Here is a 15,793-nt window from a genome sequence, read left to right on the forward strand (position 1 = left end):
ACTGCGCGTGCCGCCTAGGTAGGTGGGGTCGGAAGAGGGTTTTCGGGGTATAGGCTAAGGCAGTCATTGCTTAACCATTTGTGGCTGCTTGATACTTTCTAGTTTCCGCTTTTGCAATAATTAGACTGTTTTTTTGTTTGACTACAGGTTTATTCAGACAGTTATTGTTTATTTAATGGTACAACTTTTTTTTTTCTTCTTCAGAATAAGTCATGGTATGTTTTTCTACCACTAGGTAATGTATCTTTTTAAACTAGTAACTATGCATATTGTTTTATTAAATATATAACTTAAAAATGGTAGAACGTATTTGCGCACTAGGAACGATTTCCGTTTCTTCGATTTCACACGGAGTGATTTGTGTGACGGAAGCGTACTGTTATGGTTAGCACCTTTTGGTATTTTGTAATCCTTAAAGGGGAAATAATAAACAAATAAATACATATCTTGTAATCCTTAAATATGTATGTTTAATATTTTACAAATATGAACATTTTATTTGCAGTTGATTTTGTATAGTGTACAAAACTATATGGTGATGCTAGCACCCGAATGCATCAGTAGCTACAAGCACAAATGAATATATCCTGATTTGGCCACAAATCGAGTTCTGTACCCTTTACAGAGAACGGAAAAAATGGCTGTAGTGGGCAGTTTATTGTTCAGCTATCAGATTATATACATTTGCAGACAGTGGAAAATATTGTTTCTTTTTATGACATTATCATCATGACATATGTCGTCCCGCACCTGGAAACCGCTGCTCGTGCCTGCGGTAAAAAAAACAACAACTGGAAAACAAAGTTCCTGTTTACATCGTGTGCCCTTCCTGTGCCACAGATCAGGAACAGATAAGCTGCTAATGTTCACGCATTTAGCGTGAGATAAAGAAATTGACACTTTTCTCACGAATTGAAAAACATTTATAAAACAAAGTCAACCGCGGAAAGACGTCAATAAATCAGTCATTACAATTAGCCTACAATAATAATAAAAAAACATTATTAGGGATATTAAATAGGCTAATTTAATTAAATATGGTCTTAAACGTTAAAATAAACGTGGCTTATGTATCTACCACACACAATTACACAATATACAAAAAGTTACACTTTGACGTCCTCTAGTTTTGCCCTGAAAGTGCAGTTTTCCACCTGTCCATTAATAATACAGTTCTCTCCTAGATTAGTTGGCAAGATTTATTTCCCAAGACTTAAAAGATTTATGGATAAACTATTCATCTAAACTAAACTAAACTAAAGTAGGCTATGCCTGGCCCATTATTTAAGAAGATTCAGACTTTAAAGGGTTAGTTCGCCAAAAAATAAAAGTAATGTCATTAATTACTCACCTTCATGCCGTTCCACACCCGTAAAACCTTTGTTAATCTTCAGAACACAAATTAAGATATTTTTGATGAAATCCGATGGCTCGGTGAGGCCTGCATAGCCAGCAATGACATTTCCTCTCTCAAGATCCATTAATGTACTAAAAACATATTTAAATCAGTTCATGTGAGTACAGTGGTTCAATATTAATATTATAAAGAGACGAGAATATTTTTGGAGCACCATAAAAATAAAATAACGACTTATTTAGTGATGGCCGATTTCAAAACACTGCTTCAGGAAGCTTCGGAGCGTTATGAATCAGTGTGTCGAATCATGATTCAGATCGCGTGTCAAACTGCTGAAATCACGTGACTTTGGCGCTCAGATCTTATTTTATGTTCTGAAGATTAATAAAGGTTTTACGAGTGTGAAACATCATGAGGGTGAGTAATAAATGACATAATTTTCATTTTTGGGTGAACTAACCCTTTAAAGCTCTTGATTTGTACTTTCCCTCATAAAAATCTACTATAAGTTTTGTATTTTTTTTAATGCTATAACTACAGGTAAGAGCATATGATGTACAGTTTTAGCAGCATATAGAAACTGTATGTTACTACAATAAAATGTAGGCTTATAAGTCTTCTAGATTGTGTGACTGTTAAGAGCTGTAGGGTTCTTGACTCAATTTTAAAGAATTTGATGGTTGTTTTGGATGGAGTTTTATGGAGAAGTTTGTGTTTTATGATGGAAAATTTTCTGGCAGTTGTTGGATTTGTTTTTATTGCAGTTTTATTTGCAACCAATGTGTGCTTAGCCACTGCACCATATTGGCTTTCACAGTCCATACTGGTGTTTGGAACATGTTAGAAATACAATTAAACGCATGTAAAAGTTGATTTGAACTCGTGAATCCAAGATTAAAACACAACACTTTATTGCCTGTGCAACTGAGTCTGACATACAGACGGGTGTGTTGGTTGAGTTTTATTGAGGGCTTTATTTTCTATGAAAAAAATTTAAAAATTAGTAGTGGCAGGATTTGAACCAAGAACTCTTTTTATGAGCGGCAAGTGAATCACAGAGTTTGTTATGGCTGAACTGGTTCAGTTCGGTTTGATTTTCAGTTCAGCTTCAGCATTAATTAAAACAATTTAACAAAACCATGATTAAAGTATAATGCTTTATAACTTGAGCCACTGAACCTGACAAAGCAAAACATGTTTTAGATGAGTTTTCTTGGGAACTCTGTGTTATATGATGGAAAACTTTGAGCAATTGTGGTATTTAATCCAAGAACTCCATGTTTGATTGGCAGGTGATGAACCACTGAGCCACAGAGTTTGTGACATTTGAGATGGTTCAGTTCTGTTTAGCAACAGCATAAATTAAGATGAAAAAAACTATTTAACATAATAGATTGAAGCTCAGGAATCCATGATTAAATAACACTTGATCACTTGAGTGAATCCATTCCATATTTTAGTAGTTTCTTACATTTTTTAAGTGAAATTTATTGAGTTCAAAACAGATTCTGCATTGTAAAACACATGAACAATAACACAGATCAGTCAAATTTATTTACTTCCAAGACTTAATTCAAAGACTAAATAGTTACCTGCACATTACAGATGTATAACACACATATTAAAGCTAAACATCATGAAACACTCATTCAGGTAATGTGTATTCATATCAGCAGTTTTTAACATCTATTATGTCTTGTTTAAGCTTCAAGAAAGCAAACTAAACAGTGTGTGTGTGTTTGTGGGCCGCTCCACGTGAGGGAACTCAAACCCTCTTGCCTAATGTCAGAGCGACCCGCATTCTCAAAGTGTCTAGAGAAACCGGGTCAGGACTAAATATATCCTTCAGGACATGCAAAAACAAACTCAGTCTGTGTTTTGCTGCGCTGCGTGAAGCATGACATTTCTACTGATAGGTTATTTTAAAACTTTCAGGACAGAGTTACACCAAAAAGAAAGTAGAATTAGTGCAAGTTTTATAATCTAGTAAAAGTTTTGTTTGTGTGTACATCCTTGTGACCTCTGAAACACAATGGACTACATGGAACAAATAGATGAAGATCAGCTCATTGAGATCGCTATTCAAATGAGCCTCCAAGATACCTGCAGTTTCTCCGTTTTGAATGAACCGCTAAGGTACAGCATGCACAAACAACTTCAATGCTTAGTGTTTATTTTTTCAAACATAATTGTTTTACTCTCACACATTTCATTGCCTCGTTTAGCACTTTAGAAACAGCCAGTGATGAAAACCTGAAGATTTTATCTGCTATAAATCAAGGTAATTCATACATGAGCACTTTTATCTAAATATCAATGCTCTGATTAGGCAATGCCTTGATATTCCGCATGTGCTGTAATATTATCCAGGTGATGTGTTTGCACTAAGGAGACTGCACAAGTACAGCGATGCCTATAAAGAAAGAGACAGCAGAGGTTGGCTTCCGATGCACAGAGCGTCCGTCCAGCCAGATGCCCGTGTGCTGGATCTCGTCCTGCTGGGTGAGCAGACGCAATGTGTCTGTGTTAAAGTACAAACAAATGAGTGACTATTAGCTAATAAGGCAGTGTTACTGGGCATTTTTTTTTTCCTGGACAGCATCCTATGAGCTGAGCATGGAGGAGATGACTGCCGATGGAGACACTGCTCTGACTCTGGCTTCTCAAGCAGGACATGTGGAGAATGTGAAGGTTCTTCTCCAACACGGAGCATCTCCACACAACATGAACAGCAAGAATGAGACTCCACTTCTCCTGGGTAACAACAAAAAAACACAAAAGAGACGTCAAATAAGTCTGGTCTCTTACAAGCAATTAAGCAGATATCATTTAAGACTAAATTAATTAAAAATCGATTACAATTTCACTTTTCCAGGTGAACAAAATTGGCATTAATAAAATATTTATTACCATTAATAATATTACTATTTTTTGCATTGTAAACATTTTCATTATTTACAATTAACTGTAATGTTTAAATAGCTCAAAAATTGTCAATGCATTAAAAATAATCAATGCAAATGCAATAAATATATTACAATGTCAATGCAAAAAAAAAATTAAAAATATAATAATTCAATAATAAATAGATCAATAAATATTATAAATGCATATATTATATACACACATATACACTTACATCTATAAGCATATATAATGTCTATAATATATAATGCATCATACAATTATATATAATGTAATATATAAATATTATACAAATATAATGTAATATATAAAACAAGTCCTAAAATATTAAATAATAAATATTATAAATGCATATATATATATATATATATATATATATATATATATATATATATATATATATATATATATATATATATATATATATATATATATATATATATATATATATATATATATATATATATATATATATATATATATATATATATATATATATATATATATATATATATATATATATATATATATATATATATATATATATATATATACATATATATATATATATACATATATATATATATATACATATATATATATATATACATATATATATATATATACATATATATATATATATATATATATATGTGTATATATATATATATATACACACATACATACATATTTGGGGTGAAATGTAACCCAGATCTTTGACAAATGGTTCACTCCCTGCGTTACACATTATCCTAACATATCACATACATAACATATAAATAATAGGATAAGATGAACTAGTTTTCACATTAGTCTCACTGGCTTGTGCAAGTAAGTGTATTGTGTTTTTTTACAAGCATATTGAAAATGTGGCATAACAAAACACTGTTTCTGCTTTTGCATTAGTTCTTAAACTAGGCATCAGGATCATAATCCCAAGTTTCCCTTTGCAGCCGTGAGGTCAAACTCTTATGATATGGTTCATGCACTTATAATTGGAGGCGCCAACATGGAGCAGGTGTGTTTGAAGAAGTGGACAGCCACCCATGAGGCCGCTAAGGTGGGATGCGCGGACATCCTGATGCTGTTGCTGAAACACGGGGGGAAGGTGATGGGACGTGACGGGCACGGGGTCACACCGCTGGGCATCGCTGCAGAATACGGCCATCCGGATATACTGGAAATACTTATCGAACATGGTAAGTAAAGTTAAAGTTAAGATAATAATAAATTTGAAAAAAAAAAAGAAAGTTGATTCCCCCAAAAATGAATACATTCTGCTTTCACCTCTAGGGGGCGACGCCACTGCACAAGCTACAAACGGAGACAGTGCGTTATATGATGCTGCAGGCTCTGGGAACCTGGACTGTATTAATTTACTCCTACAACATGGTGCCAGTCCTAATGTAGCCAGTTTTTGCTCTCAACTTCCAATTCACCGTGCAGCCTATGAAGGGCACTACCTGTGAGAGCATGCCAAATCAATCTTACCACACTACAACATCTTTGCCATGATAAAATCATTGTGTGTCTCTCTTTAATCTGACAGGGCTTTGAGGACCTTCATTCCCATCACCACTAAGAGGGCCATCCGTCTGTCCGGTATGAGTCCGGTTCATTCTGCGGCGGATGGAGGTCATGCTGACTGTCTCGAGCTGCTCATCGAAAAAGGCTTTGACGTCAACCCAATCTTGGGCTGCCATATTTCCGAAAAGTACGGTGACATGAGAAAGACCCCGCTGTACTTCGCCATCTGCAATGGAGACGTCACCTGCACCGAGATACTTCTGAAAGCAGGTGCAAATCCGGACCTGGACCCTCTGCGCTGCCTCCTGGTGGCAGTCAGAGCTGGGAAGCACGAGTTGGTGCGGCTGCTTCTCGCCTATGGGGCGAACGTCAACTGCGCCTTCTCTGTCATCAGTGACACTGTATTTCCCACAGCGCTGCAATACTGCCTCAAAGATGAAAGGATGCTGCGTCTGCTCCTTAACAATGGTTACCATGCAGAAAGCTGCTTCGAATGTTATCATGACAAGCCTGTATCGACATACACATGGACAGAGGTTCATAGCCAATCACACCAGATCAAGAGCAATCCGAACAAAGTGACCGTAAGCATCATATTTGGGGTTTAGAAACCAATAGGGTGGATTCACTAAACAATTGCACCACTTCGGCATTCGCCAAAACCTGCGTCTTATTCACTAACCACCTGAAAACCAGATTAACCAGGCACTACCTGTGCTATTATAGTGCGCACCATGAACATTTAAAACACCTTATATCTGTGTAAATTAGGTTTATAAAGCATTTAATGTTGCACTGTTACTTTAAAAAATAATGTGCATTTTGTTGTGCAACAATAAGTCACAATTCATTCTTAGGCCCCATTTACACTTGGCATTAAGAAGTATTATTTTGGTCGATCGAATCACAAGTGGATGACGCTAAAATACAGGTGTAAACGGGGCCTAAAACGTTAAGAGCTTGTCCACTTTCGACCACTTCCAGAAGTAGTTGATATCGCATTTGAACGGATTGCTTTCGTAGTGTAAACGCTTGTATGGCTGAATGTGTTCGAACCATATGCCGTAAAAAAAAGATGGACGACACACTTCCATTCTCTTCCATTATAGAAAAGTGAAGTGAACCATCTTGCGCTGATTTGGGACCAGAGTCTGCGCAGAAGTGAGCAAGTAGTGGTGGTGCGGTATCAAGGCCTCGTCTATATTTCTGCAGAATTGGTTAATACCGTTGACTGAGGAACAACTCATTATGTTGGTGTGAAATAAGTCAGTTGGTGCTTCAGTGACTACTTCACTCAGAGAAGCTGTCAATCATAGCTGCCAATTATGACGTTTTTATAGCATCAAATAACGAACTGAAATCAAACGTATTAAAAAAACAAAAAACAAACACTTGAATTTGAACATCAGTGTGATAAAAACTACATAAATTGACAGAAACCATCTTTGTAAAAAGTGTAATTTGATTGTTTAGTTTGTCTCACGTCCCATAAGATTACATGGAGAGGGAGGGGTTTATGACCTATACTGGGACCAGCCACCGGGGGGCGATCAAAAGGTTTTGGCTTCACTTTTCAGGACTTGTGCGGCACACTTGGTTAGAACAGCCATGCTAATGCGTAAACATTTTGGGATGTAAACTTTGTCAGCTAAAGACCCAAGTTTACAGAGCCCTGCACATGACATGCAACGAAAAAAAAAGTAAATTGTGCGCAAGCTTTACTAAGTCATACCCTCAATTTACTAAATTGTGTGCATGATTTACTATTTCGTTCCCTTGCGTTGTTAAACTGTGAGCACGATTTATAAATCGAGGGAACGACTTAGTAAAGTGTGTGCACAATTTAGCCTACTATTTTTTCCTGCATGTCATGTGCGGGACTCAGCACAAGTTTGGTTTTGAAGATGAAAAATGTACCAAGCACAATGTTCTCTCACCATTCCTGATTTCTAACATACACGGCCGGTCTCGGTTCGGCAGTCAGAACAGAAACGAAAGCTGCTGCTCTCCGTATGTTTTTCCATCATATGTAAATTGTGTGAGCTTATTTCATCCATTAGATTGAAAGATCTGAAAAAGCCCTTACATTTACCCACCCATAGACCCTCCCCTCAAAGAAATCAGGACAGAAGTGGTTGAAAGTAGCCAAAAGAGATGGATTAGAATACCAGGTGTAAATGGGCATGTTTCCCTCATTTACTTGTTATCCGATCGACCAAAACGCATCTTAATACCAGGTGGAAACAGGGCCTCAGTGAAGTCATATCAAGAGCAATCTGTGACCGTAAGCATCATATTTGGGGTCTAGTGGAATCGCTAAATAGTTGCTCCAACATGCGCCCAAACCTGAGTCTTATTCACTAACCACCTAAAAAACAGCTTAACCAGGCGCTACCTGTGTGTACCTGTTAGTTCTGATCACTGCCACAAGAGGTCGCAATTCCTCCTTAGTGAATTCTCCCCCAAAAATTCCATTTCTATATTTATATGTGGCCTAATTATGCACTCTGTTCTGTGTTTTCAAGTTTTGCGAGTTCATTAGCGTGTCATGGATGGCACACTTGGCCGGGAGGGTGGTGCAAACTCTCCTGGATTACGTGAGTCACGTGCACATCTGCTCCAAACTTCAACACATTCTGGAGAGACAGGAGGAGTGGCCCAACATCTGTGATATCCTCAGTAAGACACTTCTGTTCACCATTCAAACCTATATGAAACACAAAAAATAACCATTTCTTAATGTCTGTTTGGTGCTAGGGAACCCAAAGCCTCTGAAACACCAGGCCAGGTTGGTTATCAGGAGACATATGACACTGAGGAGACTGAATGACCCAGAGTTCATGAGCACCGTTCCTTTCCCCCCGGCATTGAAGAACTTCCTGCTCTACAAAGAGCATGATGTGTATGGTCGAATGGATGAACACTAGATATATATGCATCTATATGTATTGTATTCCAATTAGTTTTATTTATTGGTTTGTTTCCAAACACATTGTGATTATATCATTTTTCATATATCATGCACCTCTGTTTTTGATTTCCGAGTGAAATTTAACCTGGACATGATTAACTCTAATTAGTTGCATGCTAAAAATGGGATTATCTTTTAAACCATAACAATTTGGCATACATTTCAATATTCACCAACATTCATCCTGGCCCTAATCCAACAGCACTGAGGATTTGCTGAATCTGGTGTTGCTAGAGACCCTTGTTATCAGAGCAACAACATTCCTGCGCTGTCAACGCCAGTCGGTGGCTTCGGAGATGCAGCGGACACTGTGTTCCTGTCATAAACACAGATCTAGCCTCTCCTGGTTGTTTGGATCCTATGGGACAACAAACACCTTACACTCAGGCACAGGCCTGACCTGACAGCTTATGGCCTTTGAAACCCATTCATATCTACACCATATTAACCTTTAGCCTCTCTTCAGATTCACTACTTTTTAGGCAAGCTGCGGATTTGATAGTATGACGTATGCTTCGATGAATGCAATAATAAAGCACATTTTAATCCTGATTATGACATCAAAAGCGAGACAAAACCAGTAAAAGGCTAAGAGAGAAGAGGATTTTTTAAATCCTCACAATGGTTCATGCCAGGCTGATAACAGTTCTTGGGATAATCTGCCCTTCACTATTAGCCTGTGACGTGTTACTTTAGCTTATTTTTGGCACATGTGAAAAAACTAAAAGTACTTGAGAGTATTCTGGGTAGTCCAGTTCTAAACCGAGGATACTCTTAATGTCAAAAACAGTAAATTGTATCTTTAAATTTTCAAATTTAGCCTAATTTTGCCACTTAGGTTCTGTGCAGTGATACAAGCCGTAATTATAATTTCATTTAATGCACCAGTAAATACGTACAGAGCCATTCAGAATGGCTCTCACTCATCTAAGTGTTTCAAATTCAAGTATTTACCACACTGCTGGTAAAAACGGCTTGCTATTATAAGGACATTACCATTTCTCTCTAAGCCATCTCCTCAGAGTCCGTCTGCTTATTTTGGACATGAACAATGCAGTCAGCGTTTACTGACAGGCCTCGCTGTGGCCATGTTGTGAGCTCACATGCTTTTTGCAGCTCTGTCTGATTGACTCCTGCCTCCCAAAAAAGCAACATCATCATGGGCTGGGGCTTTGTACCACGTCTCTCTGATCCTCCTCTTAAGACCCCTCCAGCTGCCCACCACAGTAGATGAGCGCCAACTCTCACTTGCACCACTCATCCCAGACCACTGGAAAGATCTGATGTACCAAAACTGAGACAAAATCTTTCAGACTTTGAGCAGACTACCAAGAGGCCATGAGTACATTTGGCTACCGTCGGGAACTGAGTAAGTACGAGGATTTGGATGAAGATGAGTTGTTGGCCTCGTTGACTGCTGAAGAACTCCAGGAGCTGGAGAAGGAGTTGGCTGATATTGACCCAGACGACAATCTTCCCATCGGACTGCGACAGAGAGATCAGACGGCTAAGACTCCCACTGGAACATTCAGCAGGGAAGCTCTGATGAAATACTGGGAAAATGAGACGAGAAAACTGTTGGAGGAGGAGAGGATCGGCTCCACAAGCCCTAGACAGGTTAGTGATCTACAACCTCAAACACGCTTGTCACTGGGGGAGTACCCTAAAAGATACAAATTTGTACCTTATTTATCCCTAAAGTGTACATAATGGTACCTTAGAGTAGTAAAATGCACGCTTAAAGGGATAGGTCATCCAAAAAATGAAAATTATCCCATGATTTACTCACCCTCAAGCCATCGTACTGCAGGTGTACATGACAAACACGATTGTAGTTACATTTAAAAATATCCTGGCTCTTTTAAACCTTAATCTGGGTGAATGGGGCTCGAAATTTTGAAGTACACAAATTGAGTTACGGCGAAAGTAACTTCTGACGCTATGTATGACGTAGGATGTAAGAGTAGCGTAACCTTGAGGTTTAAACAAATAGGGCTGGGCAACAAACTCAAGCCTCTTCTCTTATATCGAAATCTTCCAACATTTCTCTTTAAAAATTCTCGTTTTAGACTTCTAATTCATGACTGGGGTATTGCTCTGTCTGCTGTGCTTCTGCATTCATCAATGCATCGTGCGTTTTGGGTCAGAGGTCACTCTTATGACGGAACTTGACTTGCGTATGGACATTGCTGGAAAACAGTGATTATAAAGTTTTAAATATGGATATTTTTCATCACTTCACTTCAGAAGGCCTTTATTAACCCCATGAAGCCATGTGGATTACTTTTATTTTGGATGGATGTACTTTATTGGGCTTCAGAATCTCAAGTCCCATTCACTACCATTATAAAAAAATTGTGTGATTGTGTTCATCTGAAAGAAGATAGTCGTATACACCTAGGATGGCTTGAGGGTTAGTAAATCATGGGATCATTTTTGGGTGAACTAACCCTTTAAGGTAGTAATATGGACTATATTATGGTACAAAGTGACAAGCCTAACCCTTTTTCTTAGAGTCTTGGATTAAAACAGCTGAATTCTTGAATAGCAGTTGCCATTTGGCTAACATTTTATAAAATAATCAAATAATGTACATACTGTCATAGTCCATAATCCAGTATGATTTAAAGGGTGAAGGGACACCATGGGGCAGGGACTCCAGATCTCATAACAGCACCAGGATCAATAGCACCAGTGCTTTTCTAACAATGACTTTATCAATTCCAGAAAGATGAAGACAGCAGAGAAGAAGAGGAATGTTTAACTGAGAGTGACACTGAAGAATCTGGGGATGAAAAAGACGAGGTTGAAGAAAATGAGAAAGGTGCACAGAAATATCAGGACGTTGAAGAAGACCAAGAAGAGGAACAGGAAGAAGAGGAAAGTGAACTGGATGAACCAGTGACAGAAGAAGAGGACGAGGTTGAAGAAGAAGACAACGAAGACGAGGAAGAGGTGGAGGAAGAAGAAAATGAAGACAACAGTCCTAAAATGGCAGACTCACTAGATTGTACTACTCAACCTCAGCAGTGTTGGTCTACTAACGCTCAGTCCAATCACAGAATGGCAGAGCCTGTAAGACGACACTCTCCACTGATAGGCGAACCAAAGGTCCAAGTTCAGGAGCCCAGTCGCATGTCAGGAAACCCCACTGTGGTGGATGAGGTTCTGGAAAAGATCCTCAACAATGACCCAGATACCACCGAAGTCAACCTCAACAACATTGACAATATCTCCCAAGACACTCTTATCCGATTTGCAGAGGCCTTACGTTCAAACACGCACGTACGTTTCTTTAGTCTTGCCAACACACATGCAGATGACCAGGTGGCTTTTGCCATTGCCAAGATGCTGAGAGAAAACGGCAACATCACAAATCTCAACATTGAGTCCAACTTTATTACAGGGAGAGGTATCCTGGCACTGGTACAAGCCCTCACCCGAAACAGTACTCTTACGGAAATGCGATTTCACAACCAACGGCACATTTGTGGAGGTCAGGTGGAAATGGAGATTGTGAAGTTACTGAGGGAGAATACCACAGTGTTGAAGTTGGGGTACCAGTTCGACCTTCCAGGCCCTCGTATAAGCATGACGACCATTCTCACCCGCAACCAAGACCTCCAAAGACAGAAGAGAATGCAGGAGCTGCGTCAGCAGCAAGGAGGTGCAGCGACGCCCACAAACCCAAGAACGGCTGCCCTTCAGAAGGGCGCGGCCAACTCTTCTCCTTACGGCTCACCTCGGAGTTCACCATGGTCATCTCCAAAGCTACCACACATTGACATGGCAAAGAAGAACGCCCCTCCTGCTCCTGTTCCACCACCACCTCCTCCTCCTCCACCACCACCTCCTCCATCCAAAGCCTCCATCCCAGAAAAGAAGGCTCCCTCCAGAATGATTGCAGAGGTCATCAAACGGCAAGAGGAGACCTCCAAGAAACAGCAGCACGGGCACACCAAATCCAGGTCCAAAAAGGGCAAAAAAGGGGCTGCAAAGCAAGCAGAGACTAACAGCATATTAAAGGAACTGAAGAATGCACTGAGACCCATCAATGACAGAGAGAACTCCAGACCGTCCACACCTCAACGCTGCGCTCACGATCAACTCATGGACGCCATCAGAGGCAGTAGCATCAAAAATCTCAGAAAGGTGAGTATCCTCCAAAACCTAGTGAGCTTTCTTGCTGTCTACGGTCGTCTTAGGCAGCATCCTACCTGAAATAGAACCTCAAATGCCTGATTTGTAAAACTCCATACAGTTAGTAATCCCAAATACAATGGTCTTATTTAAAAAAGTACCGCCTTTAAGACCAAATAACTCTTGTGAGCATACCTCTCGTTGTTGCCACACCTGTTTATAACAGATGGCGTGTCGCAATCCAGTCTATATTAGATGCATTCTTTAGTTCAGTTCAGGGTTAGTTCACCCAATAATGACATTTATGTCATTATGTCATTGACCGTAAGACACAAATTATCACAAATTTTATTTTTTGATAAAATCCAATGGCTCAGTGAGGCCTTAAATGCAGCAACATAATTGACACTTTCAATGCCCAGAAAGCTACTAAAGACATATTTAAAACAGTTCATGTGACTACAGTGTTAATGTTATGAAGCAACGAGAATAGTTTTGTGCGCCAAAAAAAACGAAACAAATAACGACTTTATTCAACAATATCTAGTGATAGGCGATTTCAAAACACTGCTTCCTGAAGCTTCGAAGGTTTACGAATCTTTTGCTTTGAATCAGTGGTTCAAAGCGTGTTTCAAACTGCCAAAGTCACATAGTAGCTTTCTGGGCATCTGAAAGTGTTAATTATCTTGCTGTCAATGCAGGCCTCACTGAGCCATCGGATTTTTATCAAAAATATCTTAATTTGTGTTCTGAAGATGAAAGAATGTCGAGTAATTAATGACAAATTTCATTTTTGGGTGAACTAACCCTTTAAAGACTATGGCCACCATGACCATGGCTGTAACCATGTCTTGAACATTGGGGGTACCAATTTTATTTAAATTATTATTTTTTTTAATTTTATTTAAAAGAAATCAATTATTAAATGGGATTTAAGGGAATAAGGAAAAAGACGAATGGTAAAAGAACGGTTCTTATTTGTCATTCTCATTCATATATGTCGAAAACATGAAACGTTCCTTGTCTCGTCATATGATAATTGGATATTTTCAATTCAAAATGGTGAAATTTCATAATAAAAGTTGAGTAGTTTGCATCACTGGATATTACTGTCAGTCATTGAACATTTCTATCATAAAACACTTGTCAAATTGGAAATGTTTAGCTACTTACAACTCAAATGATTGGGCATCTCAATCATTTTGATGAGCGCTGTTAAACTACTGAGGCACACCAGCCTAAAAATGTAACTTTAAAACCTTTTGTCATCCTAGGTTTAGGGTCATCAAACAGAACGGTGCGTAATGGAGGAGTGCAGCAGAGCAACATCAAGAATATTAAACATTGAGGGGGATAATTTGGCTATTTCTAATTATTAGGGGGACTTGTGTCCCCCTCAGTGTCTATGTGGTTACAGCCCTGACCATGACAGAAGAATAGATGTGGTGAAATACATAAAACTCAACTGTAGCTTCAGTTCATGCCGCAGTGGAAAATTCAGTGTTATCCTCAGATAAGGCATCCTGACCCCACAAATTCCTCACACTTACTGCTGCTATGAATAGAAACCATTTTGCCCGTCTCGATAAGGCAGATGCCTTGGTGCTGTGGAAAATGAAAACTGTTGACAGGAGTTTAATTATTAATAATAATACTATTATATAAGTAAACAAAAATAGCGAGCTTGTCTTGGTTTTATTATTGATTGCATATAATATATAACGTCACGGTAATCCAAATGTGCTGTGAATAAATTTAGTTAAACTAAAAAAAAAAAAAATGGAGGGATCTGACCTTTTAATTCTTCGCAGGTTGAAGTTCCTAAGTATCTTCGGTAACAAGGCTATAATACAGAACAGGAAAGGCCTCCTGAGCATCATCTGCGAATACAGAAACTGCTTTTCTCAGAATCACACCGACTCTCAGAACAATTCTGATCAGTTCAGGTGTTTGGTGAGTTTGCATTAAAAGGTTTCAATGGTACAAATTCTGTAAACTTGATCACAACAGGCTCATGTTTAATGTTTAAAATAACAGGGTTTTCTGTATTGAGAATGACCTGGATATTTGCACTGTATTCATTTTTTATTACTATTAGTAGTAGTGGTCGTTTCTGCTGTTGTTATACTTTGTTGTTTTTAAAATGAAAAATCGACTAATAATTTTTAACATTATGTCTGTATAAATGTAAATATCTGACTTGGTTTAAAAATCATCAATTAAACAATCAATTAAAATAATGAGAGCGTCCTTATTTCTGCCATAGAGTATGTGTGTTACCAAAACAGTTGCAAAGGTCAGAAGATTAGCCTTTCATAAGCAAACGCAGGGCTAAAATGACTTTGCTTGAATGGGAGAGCATTAGTTGTATGAATATCAGAGTCTCTTAATCCGGACTCTGTTATGTTTGTGTATTTTGGAAAAGTTCCCCTGGACTAAATCCACTCTGCAGCTGTTCACCGTGAACAGAGAAATGTTTTTAGCAGCAGTGGCAGGAACAGCAGCGAAGGAACGTCTCTGAAAGGCACATACTTTTTTCCACAGAAGAATTGTTAAGGTCTTAATCAACTTCTAACATTATTTACATGCATGCAATAGACATTTAAAGCATGGCCAACTTCTGATGACAGGGGGGAAACATAAAAGCTACTGAACAGGTTATGAAGGAATCACAGAAATGGAACTAGAACACTTCCTTAAACCATTTCATTCCAAATTTACCTGCTAGGAGAACATTTCAGCATTATATAATTTGACTGACATGTGCACATGCTAAAATCCTGGTAATGATCTAACCCATCCTGGAGGTAAAACAATATCACTTTGTATGACCAAAATCATTGTTGATTTGCATGCTTAACGTCTGCCAGATA

The 15,793-nt window shown here is 38.4% G+C and overlaps 2 protein-coding genes across 9 annotated transcripts; both read left to right on the top strand.

Moving 5' to 3' along the window:
* Positions 1-58: 58 nt before the first annotated feature.
* On the top strand, positions 59-9,784 carry asb15b (ankyrin repeat and SOCS box containing 15b). 6 transcript variants are annotated; one of them, XM_067391400.1, is made up of 10 exons: positions 59-215; positions 3,412-3,493; positions 3,583-3,638; positions 3,728-3,859; positions 3,957-4,115; positions 5,236-5,481; positions 5,576-5,747; positions 5,832-6,393; positions 8,335-8,488; positions 8,567-9,784. In XM_067391400.1, the coding sequence occupies exons 1-10, from the start codon at positions 176-178 to the stop codon at positions 8,734-8,736; spliced, it is 1,773 nt and encodes a 590-aa protein (XP_067247501.1). In that variant the 5' UTR covers positions 59-175; the 3' UTR covers positions 8,737-9,784. The 6 variants fall into 6 exon arrangements, with proteins under 6 accessions (XP_067247501.1, XP_067247504.1, XP_067247506.1 ...); XM_067391403.1 differs by having other exon boundaries at positions 5,284-5,481; XM_067391404.1 differs by having other exon boundaries at positions 93-235.
* Positions 9,785-9,974: 190 nt separating this feature from the next.
* Positions 9,975-15,160, top strand: lmod2b (leiomodin 2 (cardiac) b). 3 transcript variants are annotated; one of them, XM_067391409.1, is made up of 4 exons: positions 9,975-10,397; positions 11,508-12,932; positions 14,195-14,217; positions 14,732-15,160. In XM_067391409.1, the coding sequence occupies exons 1-3, from the start codon at positions 10,119-10,121 to the stop codon at positions 14,198-14,200; spliced, it is 1,710 nt and encodes a 569-aa protein (XP_067247510.1). In that variant the 5' UTR covers positions 9,975-10,118; the 3' UTR covers positions 14,201-14,217; positions 14,732-15,160. The 3 variants fall into 3 exon arrangements, with proteins under 3 accessions (XP_067247510.1, XP_067247509.1, XP_067247508.1); XM_067391408.1 differs by having other exon boundaries at positions 14,195-15,160; XM_067391407.1 differs by lacking the exon at positions 14,195-14,217.
* Positions 15,161-15,793: the final 633 nt, after the last annotated feature.

Source organism: Chanodichthys erythropterus, chromosome 8 (genome assembly GCF_024489055.1).
Source record: "Chanodichthys erythropterus isolate Z2021 chromosome 8, ASM2448905v1, whole genome shotgun sequence".
Taxonomy (NCBI): domain Eukaryota; kingdom Metazoa; phylum Chordata; class Actinopteri; order Cypriniformes; family Xenocyprididae; genus Chanodichthys; species Chanodichthys erythropterus.